Source organism: Martes martes, assembly GCF_963455335.1.
Source record: "Martes martes genome assembly, chromosome: 4".
In the NCBI taxonomy this organism is placed as follows: Eukaryota; Metazoa; Chordata; class Mammalia; order Carnivora; family Mustelidae; genus Martes; species Martes martes.
In genome coordinates this window covers 120,981,811-121,008,316 of record NC_137891.1, presented here as the reverse complement: position 1 = coordinate 121,008,316, position 26,506 = coordinate 120,981,811, and the positions used below count along the sequence as shown (strand labels likewise).

At 43.3% G+C, this 26,506-nt stretch overlaps 1 protein-coding gene across 1 annotated transcript in view; it reads right to left on the bottom strand.

Annotated features, from left to right (window-relative positions):
- Positions 1–22,747, bottom strand: part of MCOLN2 (mucolipin TRP cation channel 2) — a 54,346-nt gene extending 31,599 nt beyond the window's left edge. The window contains exons 1-2 of the mRNA XM_080802106.1: positions 22,678–22,747; positions 5,172–5,331 (exon numbers count right to left, since the gene is read on the bottom strand). Of these exons, the coding sequence (XP_080658232.1) occupies positions 5,172–5,324 (153 nt within the window). The 5' untranslated portion in view covers positions 5,325–5,331; positions 22,678–22,747. The remainder of the gene's footprint in view (positions 1–5,171; positions 5,332–22,677) is intronic.
- Positions 22,748–26,506: the final 3,759 nt, after the last annotated feature.

Below are 26,506 nucleotides of genomic sequence, written 5' to 3'. Positions count from 1 at the left end.
ACAATCTCTCTCTCTGTCTCTCTCTGTCTCTCTGTCTCTCTCTCTCTCTCTCTCTCTCACACACACACACACGTAATGGCAGAAGATAAGTCAGACCTTTCTAAGCTCTGTCCCACACACCCTTCCCCATCTACCTATTTTGTCTCCTCATCTACTTCATAAGACAATAAAAGTCCAAAAATTGTGCCCTAAATCTTCATCCTGGTAAGTCTCCAAAGCAATTTGGGACTGTTTCTTCATGTGTGAAATCAGCAGGTCCAGCTAGACGACTGTGGCATTTCTGCTATGTGCAGTCACTGCACGGCTGGCTATGAGAGACTCCATGGCACTGAACCAGACCTCAACTAGTGACACTTTCAGACGAAACACATGGGAATCTGCATATGCAAATATATATACTATTTTTAATGATTTATATTTTTTAGCTTTTAAGTTTTGTCTGACTCTTTGAAAAGGCTGAAAAATTTAAAAAAAATAGCTACCACTTTTCAGCAACTATTATACTCCAGGTACTTATGGAACTTCACTACGAGCACTGTCTCTGTTACTAACACACCAACTCTAAGTGACATGACTATGGTTAATCCCCACTTTATGCTTGTGGAAACTGAGATTTAGCCCCATTAAATTGCCCAAATCCCCTAACTAGAATGAAAGTCAGGTCTAACTCCGAAGTCACCCTATTGTGCTATACAATTTCCCTTTGTTGAAGAATCTGCTTTGGGACTCTTACAGAAAAGAATTTAGGTGCTGGCTTTCAAGAATTGCCACTACCGTTTGAGAACATACTTAGTTGACACTCTAGCATCTGAGCCTCACCAGGTCACATTCCTCAAATACCAAGTCAAAGGATTGAGCAATTGTTAAATCCCAGTTAGTCTAAGGAAAATACCAGATAAGAAACCCCACATCATCCAGCTGGGCTAGAAATCAAGCAACTGGAAGCCAAAGGTTTTCCAAGCATGTAACATCTGTCAATGGTAGCTGTAGGAGATGCCAGAAAGGGTCACGTCACTTTCTGAAAGCCAAAAGTAAGCCAGGGAACCAATACACACATGATTGTTTCAAGGCCTTATTAAATACTGACACACAAATGAGGGGCGCCTGGGTGGCTCGGTGGGTTAAAGCCTCTGCCTTTGGCTCAGGTCATGATCCCAGGGTTCTGGGATCGAGCCCCGCATCGGGCTCTCCGCTCGGCAGGAAGCCTGCTTCCTCCTCTCTCTCTGCCTGCCTCTCTGCCTACTTGGGATCTCTGTCTGTCAAATAAATAAATAATCTTTAAATACTGACACACAAATGAAAAAAAAAATTGGTATACACGCACATGAATTGAGTTCTTCAGTCAAAGTCTGCTGAGTGCTTATTACACGATGTGGGCAAGATCGAGTGCATCGTGTTGAATCATAACCCTTATCTACTGAGTATCAGGGACTATGCCAAAAATTTATAATTTTAAAAAAATTTAATTCGCCAACACTCTATGAGGGGGATATTACACTGGGCTCCACAAGGACAGGATTCCCACCCCCCACTCCCCACTTAGGAACTGAAATAGTGCCCATCACAATGCCAGAGTCAAATACAGAACCCACTGATGAATATAATCCCATTTTATACATGTGCAGCTGAAGTTAGGGAACTTATTCAAGTTGGAACAGCTAGAAAATGTCAGTGAGGTGTCTATTAGGCTTACATATCCCTTCTCTGGACCATCTGGCCCCACTACCTCTCAGAGATGCTGCAAACTTAACTCTAGAAGCAGGGATATTCGACCTATTCCTCCCACATTCACACTTGAGAAAAACAAAACAAAACAAAAAAACCACACCAAAAAAAATGTGAATGAGGAATGGATAACTTGACCAAGAAAGTGGCATACTATTTGCTGATACTTTAAGCTACCACCTTATTTAAACTCAACGCTCATCAGCTCAACTTTCGGAATGAGGGAACATGAAGGTGTAATCTCTGCTTGGAACCACCCCCATCTGGCAACAGGAACAAGAAATTTCTTCCATCCCATCATTCCTAGAACAAGCTAAGATCTACCTATATGGCCCAGCATCATGTCAGGGTTGGGATTTTCAAAGCATCTGTTTGTAGAGAAGAGAAACCCTCAGGAGGAGATCATAAGTCCCCTTCCTGCTACGGCAGAACCCAGTATTCCCTATGGAGTAAGACGATGGTTTTGGTCTAATGGTTGACATAAAAATGCACTCTTGCCCCACTAACTAGATCTTAAGATTTGCCGAGACTATGATAGAAAACAGAATAGTTACACATTAAGTGCACTTTGGCACCTCATGAAGGTAAGACCTTATTATGAAATCAGTGTAGGAGAAAATATTCTGTACCAGGTAAAAAACAAGATTCTGCTCTAATAATGTACACAGAATATGAGAAGGAACAAGTAGAACAAGTCTGTGGACACCTCTCTCAAGATTATAAATTATTGCAGAATAAGAATGTCTTTTTTTTTTTTTAAGTTTCCTCCTCATCAACCCTGATAAAATGCCACCCATCCCATTAGACTTGAGGCTGGAGTGCTAAGAGACAGAAAAAGAGGAAGAGAGACAAGTGGGATCTGAAAGAAGGAAGAGAGGTATTTGAGAAATCTGCTCCAATGAGATATCATCTACATAGGAAAACTTATTAGAATGGTCCTCCAGCAGGACAAGAACCTAACCCCTCCCAACTTTGTTAAGGAAGACAAGGTGTATCCATACAAAAAGCAAATTATCATTTCCCAGAAATAGTCTATTTTTTAGACTACTATTTAGTCTATATTTTTAGGCTATTATTTACACTATATTTTTTAGACTTTTTAAAGATTTTATTTATTTATTTGACAGATATCACAAGTAGGCAGAGAGGCAGGCAGCGGGGGTGGGGGGGGACCAGGCTCCCCACTGAGCAGAGAGCCTGATGTGGGGCTCCATCCCAGGACCCTGGGATCATAACCTGAGCCGAAGGCAGAGGCCTTAACCCACTGAGCCACCCAGGTGCCCCCCAGAAATAGTCTATTTAAAGCAAAAGCACTGAGACAGACAGCAACAGGTAGCAGTGTCCCCAGGAAAACCACGTGGGGAGTGGTCAGGAAAGACCAACGGGGGACTTCCAAGGGCACCTGCAAGATGATGGAGAAAAAGAACCACTCTGGACTTGGTGGAGCAAACAGGGCAGGGATGAGAATCCCTGGGTGCATCCAGCTGGCTGGGATTGGGGAACAAATAAATGAAAACCCATTGGAAAGGCAAGTCGAAGGAGACTGTGGAAATCTGAATTTCAAGGTACACAGTCAAGATTTTCTTCTGTGGGAAAACAGGTATCACCAAAGATTCTGAGCAGGAGAGTGACCCCATGAAGACATTCTAAGAAAAATTCATTTGATATTAGCATTGAACACACTGGTGTGGGTGTGGACAAGGAAGGTAGGCATAATACAAAGTCTGGAAGCAGACTCGTTAACTTGACTGTATTCCTAGACCTCGAACTGAGGACAATACCCATGCCTGGAATAAAACCAATCTGAGGGTAAGAGTGCAGACCCTAGAGTCAGACCACAGGGCTCCAATCCGACTGAATGGCCATAAGCAAATTAGTTATTCTCTTTGGTCCCATTTCCTCATCCCCAAGATGGGAGCAATAATGGACCTGCCTCACAGGGTTGCTGTGAGGATGAAATGAATGAACATGCAGACAGCACCTTGCCTGGCATATGGCAAATGCTACGCCACATGTTAGGTTACCTCTCAGCAGCAGTGACGTATTCCCAGCTGTATTCCCAGCAGGACTCACAGCGTGGGAGGTGCTTCATACATATCATAAATTAATGAGATAAGAGTCTGGGCTAGAGAGAGAAGATGGTGAGTATGGTAAAGCATAAGTAGACACAGTTTTGAAGGAAGAACCCATGAGATTTAGTAGGCTTCAAGACAAAGAAGTTAAGTCAAAGATCGGGATGTTCGATGCCTAGATAAGGTGGAGTTTTGGTAACATTAATAGATCAAGAAGCTGAACCGAAAGCTGATTGGCCAGAGAAGAAATTAGGAAACACTCAAAATTAACCAAATGAAAAAGGGGACATTATTTCTCCTCCTTCCAAGTAAGACTAATAACGTACCTACTTTATAGGATGCCAAGGATGCCAGAATTAAAATTTCAAACCCAAGAATTAAAATGAAAAGATTTTTAAATGGAAAAAGCCAAGCATACACATTTAACGGGGTCCCTATACCTCAACTTTGTTGGGTTTTCTTTTTCAACTTTGTTGTTTCTTTTAAAACAACTTGGTTATCCTAAAACTTGGTGTAATGGAAAGTATGTCTTTCAGTGAAAAGACTTCTTTATGATCACAGAAGATGCAACTTCAGTTACAACAGGAACCTCTTCTCATTTCTAAAACTACACAAAGCTATTTTTAGAAAGGTCTTTATTTTTGTGTTCCAGGAAACATCTTTATGAACAACATCTTTACATTGATAACAAGATGATTATTTGCTAAAGGAGCCAAATGCCCCAGGCTGATCATGTTTTTAGAAGGGCACGCATTTCAAATGTTGTTATCTAGACAGGAGCCTCCCTGAAACAGCCTCCAAACCACAGTCTCAAAAACTAGATGACAACTCTGATGGCTGTTTTGATCCTGGAGATAAAGTCTCAACAACAAGAAATTCAACCAAAGATCCCAAGGTAGACCTTGTACTCTCCTGACAGGCCCAAGGGCAAGTATTCACTGACCGACTTAGCTACTGATGGAAGGGAAACAGACTTCTGTCAAGTCTCAAATCAAAACAGTCAAAAATGCAATTTCAAAAGTGGATGAGAAATTTCAAGAACACACTCACTTGGGATTGAGCAACTTCCTGTGCCTCATTCTGATACAGAACCCCAGCCCACCCCCATATCGATCTGCTATTACATAGACCTACTATTTATCTCTATTTGCAGAACCTGTGGGAAGATGACCTCAGGATCCCTTACTAAAAGAAGGTCATTATTGAAACTGAACTTCAACCTACCATCTGTCCTCCAGAGTCAACATAATTTCACAGTTTTATGAACTGGAATGTGGACTTTTCAGAACAAAAGTCAAGGGTGGAACACATGAAAAGAGTTTCATCTTGGGATAAGGGGAAAACAACAACAAACAAACTGTTAATATGAATTACCTGTGTGGTGACCATGACTATCTTCAAAATCTGCAGTCCCAGCTTCCAAGGAATCTGGTGTCTGGCTCGGTATTTTTCACAAGGGTTCATGAAGTAAAACTTCAGGTCTTCCCTTAGACATTCTTCTTTCACCTCAGAATCAAGATGAGCCATTGCATTTCTGTCACACAAGATCAATTTTTAAATAAAAAGAACATCTTGTTCATCAGAAAGTTTCTGAGGGGCACCTGGACAGCTCAATCGGTTAAATGTCTGACTCTTGGTTTCAGTTCAGGTCATGATTTCAGGGTCATGGGATAGAGACCTGTGTTGGGTTACACATTCAACATGAGATCTGCTTGAGATTCTCTCTCTCCCTTATGCCCTTCCCCCCACTAGTTCGTTCTCTTTCTCTCTCTCAAATATTTTTTTAAAAAAGAAAGTTTCTGAATAATACTTTCTGTTCATGTTCTTTACCCATCCTTACAAGCAAAATTCTCCCTTCAACCAGTGACATCCTCTTCTCTTTGGAAATCTGAAAATTATTCAGGACCCTCCATCACTTGCCTTTCCACACAATTATCCACCTTGTTCAAAATGGCCACTGTCAAAATTTGTAAGAATAGGATTTTATTTGCAAGACTCATCAATTCCTGTATCTTAACATATAGCATTCACCTGTCACTGGAATATTAACAAAAACTAGAAGGTACACTTTCATGATACACCAGGTATGAAATCATAGCAACTGAGTATGGACTAACAGAAATAAATTGCTATGAAAATAGAGAATCTTTGTTCTAAAATGTGGTACTAAATGATTATGTCCCTTTTTTGATAATATACCAATGATAATAAGGTTCAAAAATGTAAATACCTTTAAAAACTTAAAATAGTATCTATTTATGCCTTGTCAGGTATTTGTGTCACTTTACCTTAGTAAAGTTTGCTTTTACTATTTTGAGGGTTCTGATCTCAGGAACAGGCATGTGACTCAAGCTAGGCCCAAAAGAACAAATGAGTTGTGGTCTCAAGACTGTGACTATATCTGATGGGAGAGAGGTCTACTAAACTATCGCCAACCCACTGGCAGTGTAGAAAGTATCAGTACTTCTGTTTTATTCTTTATTTTTTTTAGAAATTAATTTTATACTTTAATTTTTTATTCTAAGTAAACTCTATGCCCAACAGGGGGCTGGAACTCACTACCCCAAGATCAAGGGTCACATGCTCTACTGACTGGGCCAGCCACCAGGTGCCCCTATTTTATTCTTTATCTAAAAAACAAAAGAAATCTAAACTCTACTAACTAATATAACATATAGGATAACAGTAGTATATAATCACATATAATTTATAAGTAGGTATACACACATTGAGAACAGGTGCTTGACTTTTATCGTTGGATACATAATCAAAAAAGATTTAAAGGAAAGGTTGTGAGTCTGGAGTTTGTGGAAGACACCTTGCCGTCATAGAAGAGCATGCCAGAGAGTGGAACTAACACAGAACAGACAAGAGACAGACACCAAGCCTAATGATAACACTCGAGTTCTTGGATCCAGCTGTGCCTACAGCCATTCATCCCAAGACCTGCAATGTAAGCTAATGAATACTCTTTGGGGTTTATGCTAGTTTGAGTTAGTCTTGTGCTTCTTACAACAGGAAGTGTCTTGATGGTAAATTTAAGGATTAAATTTTACTAAGTTCAGCCAATCATTCAAGGTACCCATTTCTAGGGAAGTTTTTATAATTGGGGGTCACTTGGGGGCATCTTTTCACCTGAAATATCTAAATGACCTATTTATATACTGACTTCAGATCTACAATATCTACCTCAAGTTTTAAAGACTAAAAGGTGGAGTGGGGGGTGGGGAGACGTTGCCTGGCTGGCTCATCAGTAGAGCATGCAACACTTGATCTCAGAGTCGTGAGTTCAAGTCCCATGTTGGGTGTGGAGCCTACTTAAAAATTTTAAAAATAAATAAATATCTTTCTAGTTTTATAAATAGAACAACCATGAACTAGAGGCTTCTTTCAGAATTAAAGTATTTATAAATGTAGTAGCCATTTTTTCACTGAGACATTTGTAATTTGAGATATTAAGTTAATTGTGTCAAAATTAAACATGGATCAGAAGACTCACATGTTGAAGATAAAAATAAATAAATAAATAAATAATAAGACTAAAAAAGAAGAGCTTTTAAGGCTTATTTTAAGATTATTTTAAGACTTATACTCAGTTAATAATTTTCTATCTTTAAATTGATTTTTAGATCTCCTATTTCCAGAATAATGAGTAGGCTAGGTTATTTAGAATTTTCCTGCTGGGTAGGAAAAAGGAAGGAAGGGAGGAAGGAGAGGAAGGAGGGAGGGAGAGAGGGAGGAAAGGAAGAAGGAATGAAGGAAAAAGGAAGGAAGACGGAAGGAGGGAGGGGGAAAGGAATGAGAAAAGAAAGGGGAAGAAGAGGGAGGTTAGAAAGAAGGTTAGAAAAGAAAAAGAAAGAAAAAAGAAGAGACAGGCTGGATAAAATGCATACATCTTTTGGGGGGCAGATGGAGGAAGTACCTGTAAAAGACTGAGGAGTAAAATGTAGACCAGTAAGTCCTAGAGATCTAATGCACAATATAGTGAATCTAGACAATAATGTTGTATTATAAACATCAAACTTGCTAAGAGACTAGATCTTAATTATTCTCACAGCAAAAAAGAAATGATAATTCCATGAGGTGACAGAGGAGCTAACTATTGCTACAGTAGCCATTGTATTACAATATATAAATGTATCAAATCAGTTATATACCTTAAGTTTGTACAATGTTATACGTCAAATACATTTCAATTTAAAAAACATATAATAAAGATGTTTCTAAGAACACTGAACAATTTAAGAGCAAGGAACTCCCAGTCTAACTTGGGGGATCCTGGAGAAGTGGGAGCCCACTGCCATTCATGCCCACTTGGGCTTCATCTGCAGCGCCAGGAAAGGGGAATGAGGGAGCCAGGACTCAAGGCCCAAAGCTCACCCAAGATCTGACAGGAGACCCTCCTCAAATTGAGACGGGGATCCCAAAAGGGCCACCCTCTCAGAAAAATACCTTGCCTCACAACTACCTGTCCCCAAACTTAGAGGGCTACAGAGAAGGCCAGAGTAGTTTCAAAGCAGAGAAAAGAAACAGGAAATTAAAAAAAAATAGGCCCATCCTGAGAAATGATGCTCATGACACAGCCCTTTGAACCTCACACCCCAAGGAGTCAGAGAACTTCAAACCATGAGAGCTTGCTCGGTTCAGGGGATCCAGACTGAGCCTGTCCTGTCTCCTAGCAAACTCTCACAGAACTTTCCAGAGGTTCATCCCAGGATGTGGTCTCTCTAACACTCTGCCACAGAACTAAAATACACATTAATCAGCAGGTCATAATATATAACCCAGCACACAAGGAAACCAGGTCCCTTGAGCAGTCTACTTAGAGACAGCGACCAGAACCAGGACCAAGTCTATAGGAATCAGACACAGGTTGGAAAGACCATCATGCTCAGTGTATTGGAAGATAAGAACAGGTAAAATTATCTCTAAGACCAATTTGGGAAAAACAAAAACTACTTTTAGAAATGAAAAATCAACGACCACATAAGTCTCATCTCAAGAGAACGAGGAGACCCTTGCAATGTGTTTGCCTGCGTCCACTCTGGTCTGCTCTGGATCAGATCAGACCGCCTTACTGGGCCCGGTGCTGGGACTGAGCTGGGTGCTCGGGACTCAGTGCTGGAGAGCACCCCTGACTGCAGGTGCTCGGGCTCTGGGAGGAGAGAGAGAGAGAGACCCCTGAATGCATATTCCCAATGTGGTAACATAGCTCCATGAATGCTGTACCCGAGTGTGAAAAGTACTGTGGAAACAGGCCTAACTCTGACACAGAGGTTCACAGAGCCCAAGGGGAAATCCCCTCATAACACACAGGGGGTTGGGGGAGCCTGACAAGGAGCACGGATGGAGGCATTTCCCAGAAGAATGTGGTATCTTAACTGTGCCTGACAGCAACATCCTCGGAGGTGAGTTCAGACCCCTGAGAACATGCCAGAAGAAATCTTCGTGGGCATGTTTGAGCAGTACCAAATTTAGAGTTAACCACCATTGCTTTAGTGGACCTGTGTGGCTAATATAGTCATCCTGATGATTCACGGTACTTTTTCCATTTAATAAAAGGAAGAAGGCATCTGAAAAGTTGTGATCAAACCCTCAGAACACGGCATGGAAACTCCTGCCTTGGTCTCTAGCGTGAGAAACACGCTAGAGACAGATATGGTTTTCTCGAGAACAGTGTTTGCATTAGGGCAAACACTTAGTGAACGCCTTGTGAGCCCAGGTGTGCCAGAGACTTTCTCCTGTCTTCCAGCTCAATACAGTAGAAATGAGATCTATGAATACATGAATGTACAATAAAACGTGTTCCATGCTGTAAATGAAATATGCATTGGGCACCACCCCAGCCACAGACAACACAGTGCCCCAACTGCTTCAAGTAGCTCCAGAGAATTCTTTCAGCTGCTAGTTTCTTTGACTACTTTGTCACTATATGTTCAAAACATGGTAACTGATGTTAACATTACCCTAAGAAACCTAATTAGGGAGATAATTCAAAGGGGCACCTGGGTGGCTCAGTCGGTTAAGTGTCTGCCTTCAGCTCAGGTCATGATCCTGGGGTCCTGGGATTGAGCCCTGCATCAGGCTCCCTGCTCAGCAGGGAGCCTGCTTCCCCCTCTGCCTGCTGCTCCCCCTGTTTGTGCTCTATCTGACAAATAAATAAATAAAATCTTAAAAAAATAAAAGATAATTCACACATATACAAAAAGTAAGAGATCACAAACATCAGGGTTTATTGTGTTAAATTATTTACACAACTCTATCCACCCAGAATTTTTTCACTTACAGAGCAGCTGTAATACTTCTGGCATGGTGAAGGATAAAAAGAAAAATGGGGGGCGCCTGGGTGGCTCAGTGGGTTAAAGCCTCTGCCTTCGGTTCAGGTCACGATCCCAGAGTCCTGGGATCGAGCCCCGCATCGGGCTCTCTGCTCAGCAGGGAGCCTGCTTCCTCGTCTCTCTGCCTGTCTCTCTGCCTACTTGTGATCTCTGTCTGTCAAATAAATAAATAAAAATATTTAAAAAAAAAAAGAAAGAAAAACGAAAAAGCCAGCATGAAAAACTTTCCCCTCAAGCATACAGGAGCCCCTTGGTGAAATAAAGGACAGCACTAGTCGAATGTAATCAATAGAAGTACAGAAAAAAGAATTCATGTGAATAATAAAATTATGAGATGGCTCTTTTTAGTAAGGCCAACTTAAGTTTAGAAATAACATCTGGGGGGTGGGGGCCGGGTAGCTCAGTTGGTTGAGCATTCTGACTCAATTTCTACTCCAGTCGTGATCTCAGGGTTGTGAGATGGAGCCTGGAGTGGGATCTGTGCTCAGCGGGGAGTCTGCTTGAGGTTCTCTTTCCCTCCTCCTCTGCCCCTCCCTCTAAAATCAATAAGTAAATTTCTGCCAAAGAAATAACATCTAAAGTTTGGAGGAAAAGGTAATGATATTTTGGTTCAAGAATTCTGGAATCTCAAGGGTAATGTAAATGCTTAAGGTTTCCAATCTTCACTTTTCTAAGGGTTCTCTTACCCTGCTCTTCCCAGTTTGAAGATCTGCCCTATCTCCCTGGTTGGCGAAGGGTGTTAAACACAACACTCACGTACAACTGAACATCCTAGAACAAAAATACAATGGTGCGAAACAAACAAATGGTGCAAAGTGAAAAAGAAGGAAAACAAAAAAAAAGAAAAGAGGCAAGAGAGTATCACTGGACTAAAACATCCCCGCATTTGACGCCCACTGACATCCAACACATTCCTGCGCTGCGCACCAAGCGGGGTGTTTGGTACAAGAGGCTGGAAGCTGTGATCCCAACTTTAGAAGCAAGAATTAAGTCGGCAGGAGAAACACTGCAAGTTCAATCACAGATGATGAAAATGCACCAACAGGTTGAGAAAAGGACAGAGAGCAGAGAACTCGTAACACAATTCTGGGGAAGGGAAACTGCACCATAAAAAGAGTTAAGGGAGAGAAATCAATGAAGATCTAAATCGGACCCATCCACCGCAGCATAGTCGTGAAGCTGAAATTGCACGAAATAAATACGAACAGTCATGACTCATGAATTATTTACGTCCCACGAAACTATAGGAAATGCATGATCTGGATTATATAAGCTTAATAAAGAGAACTGTTAAAGACCAAAGTATCAGAGAGGAAAAGCCCAGGACTGGGGAGCATAAAAATAAGATCTGGGACAGGATGGAAATGCACCCACACGATGGGCTAAATGAAAGCTAGAGATGCTAAATGACAAAGTAAACAGCACTTGGGAAAGAGAGAAGCCCGAGCCTTGGTAGTATGGGGAGAAGTCGTGTCAAAGCTACTGTCTGGGGGCACCTGGGTGGCTCAGTGGGTTAAGCCTCTGCCTTTGGCTCAGGTCATGATCTCAGGGTCCTGGTATCGAGCCCCGCATCAGGCTCTCTGCTCAGCAGGGAGCCTGCTTCCCCCTCTCTCTCTGCCTCTCTGCCTACTTGTGGTCTCTGTCTGTCAAATAAATAAATAAAATCTTCAAAAAAAAAAAAAAAGCTACTGTCTGTTACTAAGAAAACCTACTCTTCTCTCAGATAATCAGGACTGCGAAACGTCAGCTACACTTAAGGCTATCTTGTGACCAAGGGCAATTCCGTTTTTAACAAATCAATAACTAAGAAAGTCCATGGAAGCTTGAAGTTTTAAAAAACGTAAAAGGAAACAAGTTACCAGCAATTCTTAATCTCATGGGGGTCATAACCCCCTGTGAGAACCAGTGAAAGCTTTTGACCTTTGCCTCAGAAAAATGCCCACACCAATTTCTACGACAGCACCTTGTTCCTATTTGTGTAATCAGCTCAGCAAATAAGCTAACCAGCCCAAGCTGCTAGTTTCTCAGCTTGCATGACCCTTACCCTACATAGAATGAGGTAGAAAATACTGTTTTCTACTCTAGTGGCATCCAAAGAGGGGTGTGTGCACACAAGTGGGAGTTAAGGCCAATTACTACTGGTATGTGGGAAGAAAGGGTTAGGGCTTGTAAGAGGACTAACCTAGCAAAGCCAGAAGTGAAGGTTTACAAGGTTTAATATAGGAATCATTGTGTATCACACGGAAGCTGCCCTCACCTGGTCAGAACGATGGGTGCCTGTGCCCCACATAGGTAGGCAACACACCCTGGGGAAGAAAGAGATTTCCCAAAGTAGGGGCTTGATGGTGGTGGCCTCACTGATTTTCAGCATGGCCCTACCACTAAAGGCTTCTGTGGCCCATTCAAGCACTTTTGAAGTATACTTTCCCGTTTAGTCAACCCTCACAAGGTGGGCAAGGGACATAAAGGTTCTGGCAAAAAAACGAGACTCACTGGAAAACGAATGAGGGCCCATGTTAATTAACATCAAGAAAATGGAAACTCAAATACTTTCCTAGTGCAAATTTTGCTTGCCATGAGTTTAAAAAAGATAAAAAGTAGATCTGATCTAGAAAAAAGAAACAGATTTATCAAGATTTATCAAGAAAACTCTTTAGGGGGTGCCTGGGTGGTTCTCTTGGTTAAGTGTCTGCCCTATCAGGCTCCACTCCAGACATGAGCCTGCTTCAGATCCTCTCTCTCCTCTTCCTCTGTCCACCTCTAAAAAATGTTCACTCTTTTTTTTATAGTAGATATGATTCTACTTACAATATACAGATACACATTCAGAGAGGGTGGATGTTCTTTTAGTTGATGGGGTAAATTATAAAAAATCTGTGGGACTACTTCTCTAGTGTTTCAGAGCTCCAACCACACCTCAGTGGCTGTTCTTCTGTTGTCCCTGCTGACATTATAAACTCCTTAGCTTGGGAGGAGTTGGAGTTTGTTCCCCTAGCTCCTGACAGACATCACTGCTTGGGGATCTTATATCGACGCAGTGGTGCTAGAACAGAATGGTTTTCCTAATTCACAACTCTCTTACTCGTCCCAGAGGATGACACAGCAGAAGCAGGGGAACCACTTCCCCAATCGATGCTTTCTCTATCCTTAGCACAGGGACCAATAAGTACCACCAGCCTTCCAGGAACCCACATCTGGGGAGCACTGTTTCATCTTGTCCCACCTACCCCCCTCAATGTCATCTTCTCCCCCCAAATTTAAGAGTGCACATAATTTCAAAAGAACAGTAACAAACCTCACCCCTGATTTTCACTTCTTAGAGGAAACTTCTTTTACGTTTCTCTTCAGTTATTTAATATTTCTGAATAATGTTCCACGATTTATTACTCTTTCAGATATTATCAATTTATATCCTCCTATGGAAAAGATGATTTTAGCTCTTATATCTGCTCCCCACCAGCAAATATACACATTCACCTCCCCACTCATTGTCCCAATAAAATTTTAATAAAAATTTGGATAAATTAATATTCAAAATTTACAAAGTGAATACGCAAATACTTTTCGTAGTTGAGCCAGCAGTACACTGTGATTTTATATATATAAATTATATTTATATAATTTATGTTTATGTTTATATATATTATGTTTATATATATAAATTATATTTATATATAAATGTAAATTATATATATACATATATATATATAATTTTTTTTTTAAGTAGGCTCCATGCCCAACATGGAGCTTGAACTAACAACCCTGAGATTAAGGGTGGCATGCTCTACTGACTGAGCCAACCAGGCACCCCCCCACCCCATTTTTTTTATTCTTTCTTGTAAAAAGAAGGTTTTGGTGTTTAATTGCCTTTTTCCCTATTTGCTCAGTTTTCAGCATACCAACAAGGACTCTGTCACCAAACTGGCTGAATCTGCCAGCTCCCTTCAATATAGTCAAATAAGTGGGGCAACTTGTCAGTTCATTTCCACTCATCATTCCCCATACATCCTCCTGCTCCAACCTACACTCTGGTTGCTCCTAATCCCTATTAAGAGCCATCCATTTGGGAATTCCCTTCACCTTCTTCCCAAATTGATTCTGCATTTCCAGGACTTCCTTTGTTCCCTCATTTTTATGGTGAGTATCCATCAATCTCTGCCTGTGAAAGGAAGCCTGGAAGGTAAATTTTGAGCCTTCCCTTGATAGACATTGCTAACTGCCTGCCCAGTACCCATTCCTCCCTTCTTCCTGATTTTGTTGAGGGTAGGGAATATATTCACACCCAAGAATAGGGTAATTCAATAGAAGAGCTAGGCCACACAGGGCCACTGTTTGCCAACTCGGCCGCACACAGAGTCACCTGGGGGCACCTGAGAGCCATGGAAACCCAGCTTCCGCCCCCAGAGATTCTGGCCTCATTGGTGTGGGTGCAGCCTGGGCATCTGGGTGAGGGGAGCTCTTAAAAACTCCCCAGGTTATTCTACTGTGCACCCAGTTTGAAATCCTCTACCTGAGAGATTACAATTTCTGTCTCGTTATTTTATGAATACGACAACTAAGGGTCCCTAACGTTGCAACCCACCCCCAAAGAATCCAAGTTACTGACCCCAACAGTATTCCTTCCGGATCCCAGAATTAAATATTTCTTAAGGAATCACAGCCTGTAGGATGGTAAAGAACGAAGAAAAAAAAATGTTATGTGCCAATAAACTAGTATTTCAAATACACTTTCTTCTATTTAGAAATGTGTGGAATTTAGCCAACAATAGGATCCTAGTCCCTAAGATCAGGAGACTTCTACACGGTCATGTTATCAAAATGAGAAAGAAAAAACAGGTGAAGCCACCTGATGGAACAAACCCAACATTTACGTTGCTCAGGGTCTCTCTGGGCTTCTGACTGTCTAGAGCAAACCCTTGGTTTCCATTGGTTCTGCGCCAGTGGAACTGCTCGAGGTGCGTGCTCTCCTGCTGCAGCGGACTCCAGTTGCCACTCCTCAGGCTGCAGCGTAAGGGCTCGGCAGCATTTCACACAGCTGACCACTACATGCCCTGGGACAACCTCTTCTCTCTGCTTCTAGGACACCCCACTGCCCTGGCGTTTCTGCCTACCTCACTGGGCATTTCCCGGTCTCCTTTGCTGGCTCCTCTCCCATCTGAATTCAGCTGCCAGAGTGCCTCAGGACACACCCCAGGGTTCCTCCATCCCCCGCCCTCCGTCCTCCCTTCTGGAAGACTTTGCCCCGTCCTGTGGCTTTAAATACTACCCACATGATGTGGACTTTTCACACTCGCCACTCCAGCAAGTCTCTCTCTCAAACAGAGTCCCTTATCCAACCTCTTCCTTGAAACTCCAGCCGCCTGTCTAAGAGATTTCTCAATCAACTTCCCACCCCTTTCTCTACCCATCTGCTCCATCCATCTATCCAGATGTTTCAGCTGTAATCACTTCCCCTATCAGTGGTTCCCCCCGCTTGGCTACGCAGTAGAAGCACCTGCAGACTTTTAAAACATTTCAGTGCCTGGCTTCCAGCCCCTAGACATTCTGATTTAATTAGGGCCCAGTTATGAGCTGAGCATCAAGATTTCTGATAAGATTTTCTGGTGATTCTAGTGGGCAGGAAAGTGTAGGAACTTGTGCTCCAGAGCCCTACAATGGGTCCTCCTGTTCATCAATCCTCACATCCAATTGACCAAGTCTTCCTTCAAAGCACATCATGGATTAGTCCCCATCTCTGTCTCTATCTGATGCAGCCTCCCTGGTCCATGCCCTGTCACTTCTCACTTGACAACTTCAAAGCCGTCCACTTTCCCACAGGCTAGCCAGAGGGGTAATGTTAAAAGCCCAAGTCAGATATCATTTCCCTGCTGAAAACTCTGGAGTGGCTTTCCCCAGCTCTCAGATTAAAATCCAACCCCCCCCCCATCATTGCCTAAAAGTCTCCTGCCCCCCTCCTTCCCACACCCACCCTTCCCCTTCCTCACTACCCCACTGACCTCCCTGGAACATCCTGATCTGGACATATGCATTTGCTGCTTCACCCGTCCTTCTGCTCTGCCCAGCTCTCTGCATGCCTGGCTCCCCACAGCCTCTCCCATCACTGAATTTCCTTTATAACTAAGATCACATTCTTCATTGGTCTTCCCTACAAGAGAACTGCATGAAGGCCCAGTCTTGCTAGTCACTATATCCCCTAGCATACAGCAGAGCACCTAACACATAAGAGGTGTTCAATGAATACTTGTTTGGGGAAGAAATGGGTCCATGAAGGAGACAACAATGCTGACAACATGAACATTTCTTGGCCAGCACCTGGTAAAGTGAACTAATAATAATGCCAGCCACAGAAACAAATATAATAAAAGCAATACAATAACAAGAATGCAAAGTCTAAAACATGGGTAGGAAAATTTGAATTAGAAATATACTGAAAATGTTTGCTTAGCCAAGATACATTAGAGAGTTTTAGGTAATTGAGTTGCTTGGTTTGCTGATAGAAACCCTATTTTGTTTCAATTAATATTCCTAAAGTCTTTCCAAAGAATGAATGATTCCATGAGTTATCACGAAAACTCACAATCCATTGGGGAGAGAGAAAAGGAGTGTCCTCCTTGAAATTAAATGCAAAAGTAAAACTTAGGTACATTTAAAAAAATAAAATTGGTTGGAGCATATGATAGACCTTTTTAAAATAGAATTTGACATGGCCTTTCTAAAGATGATGAAATTTACAAGCCAATGAAGAAGACTGACAGATCTTTACACAAACATCTATGATTTCAAGAAGTTAAAAGACAGAATGCAGAAAAGCTCTGCAATATATTTGAGTAGGCAGAAAAGCTTATGACCTATTATCTGTAGAGAGCTCTCAGCTCTTAGTAGGAAAAAGACAACCCAGTGTAATCATAGGCAGAGGATCGGAACAGGACAGTGAACACTTAACAACAACAAAAATGGACTAACAGACAAATCGGTGAAAATCTAGCTTAAGTTTTATTTATCATACTGAGAACAAAACTCTATTGATGGAAATGTAAATTTATGAAGGGCACTTGGGACAGTAACTGGGATCTATGAATCAAACTTCTAAGGATTTATGCCACAAATTTAGCATAACAAAAAACAAGATGGGTTTTCAAAGAGGGTGTGAGTTTTTCAGAACAAGCACCAGTCAGAATGATGGCTACAAAAATATTCACTGTAATCCTACTGACAACTTTGTATTGGCCTAAAGATGTCAATGCATATTGTTAATTTTTTTTAAGTTACAGAATATATTGAGGTTCTATCTTTCCAAAAATGTGGACATTTATATCTGTAATTAGACATCTTAAAAGTCTAGAAGTGCATAAACCAGGAAAAAAAGTCTTGGTAATCCGGTGAAGTCGTGTTATATATAATCTTAATTTTCTTCTTTAAATTTTCCACATTTTCTTGATTTTTGGTGACTGACATACAGATTCTTGAGTTACCATTATGAGTTAAAATAAGCTATGTCAAAGAGGATCTAATAACACATGTAATCCAGTATTTCCCTGCCCAACATTCATGGGGAAAGGGAGAAAGTGGGGAAGTCATGCAGAGGCTGAACGGCAGTGTTTCCGGGGGTGGGGGTGTCACAGGGCAATCTGGCAGATGGAAGACTTCAGAAAAATCCCAACAAACCACATTGGGTTTTTTCTTCTACTCCAATTCTTTTTTTTTTTTTTTAAGTTTTTATCTATTTATTTGACAGACAAAGATCACAAGTAGGCAGAGAGGCAGGCAGAGAGAGAGGAAGGGAGGAAGGCAGAGAGGCTCCCACTGAGCAGAGAGCCTGATGTGAGACTTGATCCCAGGACCCTGAGATCATGACCTGAGCCGAAGGCAGAGGCTTTAACCCACTGAGCCACTCAGGCGCCCCTTCTACTCCAATTCTTGCAATGAACTGATTTTGTCATGATTTGAAGAGTTGCTGAGAGAGAGACAGAGAGAGGAAGGGAGAGGGAAGGAATGGATGGGAGGGAGAAAGAAAGAGAGTGATCCAGACAGCTGAGGCTCTGGGTTAGTTAGGCCCTAATTAAAGGAAGTCAAGGAGGAAAAAAAAAAAAAGGAAAAGGAAAGAAAGTCAAAGAAAGAAACCTTGGTTACCCTCTAAGCATAGCTCTCAGAACATAAATGCTGTGCCCATTCTAATTCTGAGAAGCACTGGGAAGACTGAAGGGCTTTTCATTTTCCACTAGGGCTATCATAAAGAATGTGCATGCTACAACTTTCAGGAATTTCCCTAGACATGACCAACCATGTCACCAAGTTCCTATAAAATCATCTCCCATCACCACTTTGCTGCCTCTGAGCAGCAGAAAAGAAGAACTAGTCTGCACATTTTAAAAGTGCTTGTTCTGAACAAGTCACACCCCTTTTGAAAACACATCCTGACCAATCAGTTCTCTAGGTCAGAGATAAGTAAAGTAAAACTCCATTTCTCAGCAATACAGTATTCCCAAAGCACTTAAAGCTGGAGAATATGGGGTGCTTGGGTGGCTCAGTCAGTTAAGCCTCTGACTCTTGAGCTCTGCTCAAGTCATGATCTCAGGGTCCTGAGATCAAGCCCCACGTAGGCTCTGCGCTGGGCATGGAGCCAGCCTAAGGGAAAAAAAGCTTGAAGCTTGAGAAAATGACTGGAATTATGGCATTCCTTACATTTTGCTTTCTCTAACATATCAATAAGTGCCCAATTTAACAGGGTCATGCTGATGCCTATCCCTAAGGAAAAGTAAAATTAAAAGCCACAAAGCCAAAATTAATCATTTTCTCCTCAAACCACTGAATAAGTTTACCTTATTTTTAGACAAGTCCACCTCCGTGTCGGTTGGGGAATCCCTAGATTCACCCTATCTCTAACAATTCTCTCTAGTCACCATAGGTGACATGATTTTTTTAAGCCCATCACTTAAATTATGGGTGTCCTGGAGTTATAGAAAGGACAGTATTTCAGAACTTTAGCTTCACTAGTCACCAGTTATTGCCTGACAGATGCTTTAGGCTGAAATACCAGATGTATTCAAGAGGAGATCACCTCCAAAGGAGAAGAAAGGAAGCCATCTCCCAACAGAGGGAACAGGAATACTGGCATTCCCCCCCCACCCCCGCCCAAAGCTGTCTTGTCACCTGGAGATTTGGGGGGAGGGAGAGGGAAGGCAGCAGAGATCCAAGATCAAAACAGAGTAGAAAGCTCAGCTAGGGGTAGGCTAAGGAAAATGGGATGAAAACCCCCCAGATGATTGCCAAAGCAAACCAACCAACCAACCAAAACTTGGCTTTAAACATCTGCCCCTGAGAAGAATATTGCAGCCTGAGTAAAGAAGAATGAAGTCTGGAAATAAAATTTCTTTTCTCTACGAATCTCACAACACGTGATGTCAGCGCTCCCGGAAGGGAGCTCTTATTCTTCAGAACTGACACAGGGAATCTAGATTCCTGGGCTCTGCTAAGAACAGCCCAGCCTCAGGGAAGACCCCACTTCCAACTTTCTGGCCAAAAGGGTTTCTTTTGGCCACTGATTTTACTTTGAAAGTTGTAGCCACAAGAAGCCACCTGTTTTCCCACTAAGCTTTGAGGTTTGTCTTATCCTGGGTTTCACTTCACTGACAGAGACCGAGCCTGAAGAGCTCAGCTTATGAATATGGTCATTCCTGACTTTCAGTTCTCTATTCCCTGCCACTCTGTTTGCAATTTGTCTCCCTAGTCTTCCTCCGTGCTTCATTAGGAAGCATTTTATATTTATTATTCTGTTGTTCAAAACACCACTTTTGATATGCTCCTCCTTGCAAGAAAAGAACATGGCCTCCTCAAATACTTCATCAAGATTTACCGATTTTTAAGGGCAGGAAATTAAATCAAATTGGCACCACTATATTGACCTCTGCATGGGAACAGTCAGGCGAAGAATGGAACATGGGTGTTTTTAATGGGTCCAGGCCACAGAACCTGGTTTAGGGGAGGTTTGCTACAGGCTAAGTTTACAGTCATGGGAGTTTGACTCAAAGTATGAAGAGGAAGATGAGCTAGAATCTTGAGACTGCTGACTCAAAAGGAAGAAGCTGCCGGATTCCCCCACACTTGGGCTATTTGGTTAGCACATCACAGAGGTGGTGAGCAGTTCCTGAAAGTGTGAAGCCCACATCCCACCTCTGCAGAGAACGAGGTAGCTGGTCCCTTCAACAGAAAACATCAGAATTCTTATCCTGATGTTCTAGACAACTTCTCCACCTGTCTCTTAATGACCACTTCTTCCATTCTCAGTTTACAATGATACAATCCGATTTCCAACCGGCACCGCACAACCAGACATACACACACATATATTTCAAATCTGAATCCCTTCGAAAGCTATTTGTGGGTACAGCCGAGTACGTGTTCTGCACTGTAAGAATGGGAGCCTCTGGTAGGGAAGGAAAAAAATGAAACAAGATGGGATCGGGAGGGAGACAAACCGTAAGAGACTCTTAATCTCACAAAACAAACTGAGGGTTGTGGGGGTGGGGGGTATGGAGAGGGTGATTGGGTTATGGATATTGGGGAGGGTATGTGCTATGGTGAGTGCTGTGAAGTGTGTAAGCCTGACTATCCACAGACCTGTACTGGGGGGGGGGGTGAATAATACATTATATGTTAATTAAAAAAAAAAAGAAGAAGAAGAATGGGAGCCTCTGGAGATACTCTCTGGAGTGGATGCAAATGGTTAAGCCCTGGAGGAAATAGGCTGAGAAAAATACTGGCATAAAGATTAAAAAAAGAGAAAGATTATAGACCATACCCACAATAAGCACAAGCCTGTTTATCAGTCCAAGCAGAACACCATAAATAAAGCCAGAGTCCATTTGCTCCCCCTTTCAGAACAGGGGTTCAGAGTTAAAGCAGATGAATGAAGAAGAAATGTATAATTTCTGCCCATCTGCCCCATTAAAAATAGACACCTAGCATTAAAAGAGATGATCGTTTTTGGTGTAATATTGACCAGTATCCAGTTGTCAAAAAAGGTGTACCAAAATTATGTCTGCTCATTCAAAACTGACCTTGCAAAATCTGTCTCCCTAGTTTTCCTCCGTGCTTCCTTAGGAGCTTTTATATTTATTATTCTGTTGTTCAAAACACCACTTTCGATATGCTCCTCCTTGCAAGAAAAGAACACGGCCTCCTCAAATACTTCATCAGGATATACCGATTTTTAAGGGCAGGAAATTAAATAAAATCGGCACTATTATGTTGGCCTCTGCATGGGAACAGTCAGGCGAAGAGAGGAACACGGGTTCCACATACACTAGAAAAGTATATGCCACCCTTGCTTGGAATGACTTATCTAGACAGCCAGCAGAGATCAAGTGCTTCTGAATTCTGGCTTTCCTTGCTAGCGTTAAGTCCGTGTATAATACTGAGAATGCCACGCAGGAAAAGCAGGAGAGTCTCTACAGTATTTTAAGAAAATTTAAGGGCCTACCTCTATATTTGTTTTGTGAGCAGAGGTGGGGGAGCCAAGGCCTGTTTGTACTCAACCTCCCCCCCCCCACCCCCGGGCTCAGCTGCGCAGTTGGGTGGTTGCAGCTCTGACCATGGAGGTGGGGCCCCTTGGCAGCATCACCCAGTTGAACTGTACGCCTTTTCATAAAAGCAGAGGGATGGGGGTTAGCCGCACTGTAACCCTCCCACCTGAGGAAAAGGCCTGTTTGTTCCGGAAAGCAAAGCCCAGTCTTATTTAACCAACTGCAAGCAGTGAATGTAAGCACTCCCAAGGCCCCAAGTAAGCTCTAGTTTAGAACAGTAAAGGCATCCACTTGAGGAGAGTTCCTCCACATTCTGATATCCTGAAAGACACAGCTCAGGCGCCTCACCTGATCGTTGGCCTGAAAACACCTGATCCTGTCTCGGGGTTCCCGGCCCGGGGAAACCGATAAGGCTCCGGGGCCAGTGCCTCCGCCTTCCAAACTTTCCACAGCTTTCGTTCGGGATTCCGAGCAGGAAAACTAGCTCAGTGCACACGCATCTCGGCCTTCCCGAGCACGCCTCCCCCAAAGACGGAGCCCTTCCAGGCGGGTTCCCGTCTCTTACCCGTCCTGCAGCCGCCGGGGCGCGCAGACCCGGGCCAGGGGGTGAGGACGACGGCAGCCGCGGGGACCGCGCCGGCGGCGGGACCGCAGGGCTCAAGTGCGCGCCGGGAGCCCAGGGACGCGTGGCCCAGGCGTTCCCGCCCCGCCCCCGAGCCACCTCCTCCACCTCGTCGCCTCCCGCCGGGGCAGGGCAGACGCGGCAGCTGGCGGAGAGCTTCTCAACTCGGGCCCTGGGGCACTCTTCCCACGTGGAACCCGGCGGGCCTCTCGGAGCCCCGGGGGCGGGAGGCAGCGAAGAGGAGGCCGGCGGGGGCGGTGGGAGGTGGAGCGGAGGGGCGGCCGCCAGAAGACCCCGGGAGGAAAGCAGCCCGGAGAGGGGGCGGCGGTGGGGCCCCTGGGGAGGGACCGTTGGATGCTGGAGAGCCGGGCGGAGCCGGGCGCCTCGGGGGTACTGACCTGCCGCGGAGCCCCCAGGACGCGCCTGAGTCTCCGTTCCACGCCGGAAGGTCCAGAGCCTCCACGCCGGGAGGCATGGTGCGGCCCCCGTGAGACAGGAGGAGGAGGCCGAGGGTGGGACGGCTGCACCTGCCACGGCCCCGAGGAGCCGGCCCGAGGCCCCCGCCTTCTGGTCTCGGGTGATGCTGGGAGATGCGGCCGGCCGGCCCCGCGTCCCGGGTGTCTGCCGCGAGCTCCGGCTGGGGAAAAGCGCCGTCCAAAGGGAACCGGGTGGTGGAGCTCCACACTGCCCCCGGGCGGCGGGGGCGCGCACTTCCTGCCCTCCAAGGCCGCCTGCCTTTCTGTGCTCGCGTTTTCTACACCATTCTGCGCATTACTCTAGTCATTTCTATTTTGATAGTTTCGGGACTCCGTGCCAAGCCGAATGCTGGGCACTGTGGACACCGGGATAAGAAAGAGACGGTCCTCTCCTCTAGGACTTTGCACCACCGGCAAGGTCATCGGATAAGTTCATTCGTTAGACCGTGTTTGTATTCTTAAGTACACGATCACAAAACTCGGCGCAAGGGCCGTGTCCCGGAGATATTAAGCGCTACGGACGCACGAGGCAAAGAGAAACGAATCGCCTTTCGCTCGCGTGGGGAAGCTGGAGCGGACCCTCTGCGCAGGGAGTGCGTGTCCGCGTGGCCCTGGGCGGGACAGAGGGATCCCGCAGACGTGCAGGACCCGAGAGGAGGGACTGCGGCAGCCAGAGCCCTCGCCTGCTGCTGCCGCTGCTCTTCCCTCCCAGAGCTCAAAGGAAAGGACACCGGCCTGCTGGAAACCGGGCGTGAATCTTGGAAATGAGGTTCTCGGGCACGTGCTCAAATGTCATGCTCAGCTGCCGGTAATGTTGACTTGGCAGTACGGCCCGGCCTGGTTTCCGGGGAGTCCTATTCCTTCTTTCCCCGTGGTCGCAGCAGCAGCAAAGTCCTGAGTTCAGGCGATTTGGATCGGCAAGTGCTTAAAAGGTTTCTGGGGTTAGCTAGGGCAAAGAATATTCTGCCAGGTAATTATTTTAATATGCGCCTTCAGGTAGACGTAATTGGACAGAATGATGTAAATAGATATACATAACTGACCCTCTTCTGAAAGCCACTTTTAAGGCAAAAGTGCCTTATTTTAGAGTTCTTTTCACCAAAGGCGCCCACTGGGTGCGGACAGGCTTCCCATTTCCGTAGTACTGGTCCTACAGGTGGGCGCAAGGGTGGTTTGGTTAGGTTCCTTTTTGGAAGAGGAGAGGAAATGGTACAGTATGGTTTTTGTGGGGAGGATGTGGACTCCATGAAAAAGACAGACTGCGGCTTGATTTGAAAGTGTTGGAGGAAGCATATGGAAAGTAAGACATACTATGTTTATATATATATTGTGTAAATATGTACACATATTACAAATCATGTATATAGTATATGTATATGCACAGTTTTTACGCTAAGGAATTTTCAAGGCTTTTTAATTGAAAGAAAAGTCACCATAAAGAGCCACCCTATTAATCTCAAAACGCTAGGACTCCATTAAGGACAACAATCCCTTTAAGAGGGGGACTATAAACTGGGATAACTTCTTTTTATATCAGCCGACTTCTCATTACAGGTGTTTTCTAAAATTTCATATTCCTACTAAATAACTTATGATTGGGTATTTAAAAAGAAAATTCATTGTTAATAGTGCACTTATTTTTTTTTTTTTAAGATTTTACTTATTTGACAGAGAGAGAGATCACAAGTAGGCAGAGAGGCAGGCGGAGGGGCGGGGGGCCAGATTCCCTGCTGAGCAGAAAGGCTGATGTGGGGCTGGATCCCTGGACCCTGAGACCATGACCTGAGCCAAAGACAGAGGCTTAGCCAACCCACGCACCCCTAACAGTGCATTTATTACGAACATTCACCATGTGCAAGGGCTGTGTGCTTCAAGGGACCAGAGTAACCCTGAGTGCCCACCAGTTATGAAGCTTGATTTACATGTTATCTCACAGAACACTCAGCACTCTGTGTCCTGTCCTCTCCTTTTGAAATGAGGAAAATGGGTTCGGAGAGGCTTAAGTTACTGCCCTGAGGTCATCCACACAATTTGTAGTAGATCCAAGGTTTCTATTCAGGTCTTTGAGTTTCCAAAGCCTTTATTCTCACCACACTGCCACACTGATAGAGACATAATTAACAGTTACTGCCCTTGAATAGCTTTCCTGATCTGGAGAAGTTTCCTTAGTTTCACCAAGTGGAGAAGAGATACATGGACCTAAATACCTGTAATTGATGATACATACAGTATTGATAGGTATAAAGGTATTGTTTTTAATTTTTATAAAGGTGTTATTTTTTTTAAAAAACAGTAAAGTCTTATCAACACTGTAGAGGGAGAAATAGTTGCAGTGGGGAACTCCAAGTATCTCAAATTTCAATGTGCAAATGAAACACCAGGGGATCCAGAGACCTAGATTTTCCATTTTTTAAAGGCCATAAGTCCTGTAAGAATAGCTTATACTCATTGTAAAACCTCACATTTCAACACCTGGAGTCATTATTATGATTGTCATTATGTTAAATAGTAAGACTTCAGTATCTCAAGGTAATACGCATTTAACCCTTAAAACAAAATTAAAAATTAACGAATCGGTTTCCTTTATAAAAAAAAAAAGGGTGCTTTGAGAAAACCTTTATTGCACATCATTGAATTCACTTCTATTTGAATAAGTAGCACACAAAACGAAGATGCATATTGGAAAAATCCCCGAAATTCCAATCAGCAGTATACAAGGAGTGGAGACTTTGTTTCTGTGTCTTTTTAAGGCATACATTTTCCACTTATTTTTACGTTTTCAGGATGTTTTTCAAAATATGTTTAATGTCAGTTTTAGAACCTCTCGCCCTGAAACTGCAGTTCCTGACGCTAAAACACTCTCTTCCGTGAGACCGAACGTGCCTGTGAAGGGCACAGTACATCACAGAGTTTGCGCAAGCCCACACAAGCACTAAACTAATCTTTGCAGGATTGAAGAGGCACTTTAAGTGGTGTGCACTTTAATTTTCATATATGTAGAGGATACTCTTTCAACTCCATACTTTAACATTGGAGGAGAAAAAACTTATACATGAATACTAAGAAAATCTGATCCTTTCTAGAACTAAACATAGCATCACATAACAGTTGTCCCTCAGAACCAAATTTTAGACTGTTTGCTGGTGATAGTTGTCTCTTTCTTACTCTGTCCTTTAAGACAAGATTTTAAAATGCAATGATTACTGATATACAGCAACCATATCCCCTCTCTCTCAGAGATGAACCTCAAGAGAGTGGCCAAGACCAGGGTGAGGGAGTTGTGTGAAGCTGGACCAGGCATAGTTCTCCCCTGATGATACAATCAACCCAGTCAGAAGAGCTGGAAGCAAGAAGTTAAGAGCTAAAGAGGGGGATGGAGACTACATTTTAAAGCCAAGGCAAAATAAACAAGAAATAACAAGAACCCAATAGCTTCTCTCATCAAAGTTAGTTTTTAAAAAAACCAAACCCAACACAAAGCTGCAAAAGACATTAAATACTGCTTTTAAAAATATAAATAGTTCTTGATGAATTATAGCTATCAGTTTGCTCAAAGTAATAGTCTTTAAACATACGACACCTGATCTTAAAATAGCCATACAGTTTCCCAACTCAGCTACACATTATATTTCCCTCCAGGGCACAGATTAGCTTGATAGCTACTTTTTACAACAGCAGAATATAGATACTGGAGTGTCGTCTTCTAATCTGTATTTTCCAGAACTGGGTAGATCTTTGCATTCTGATATAA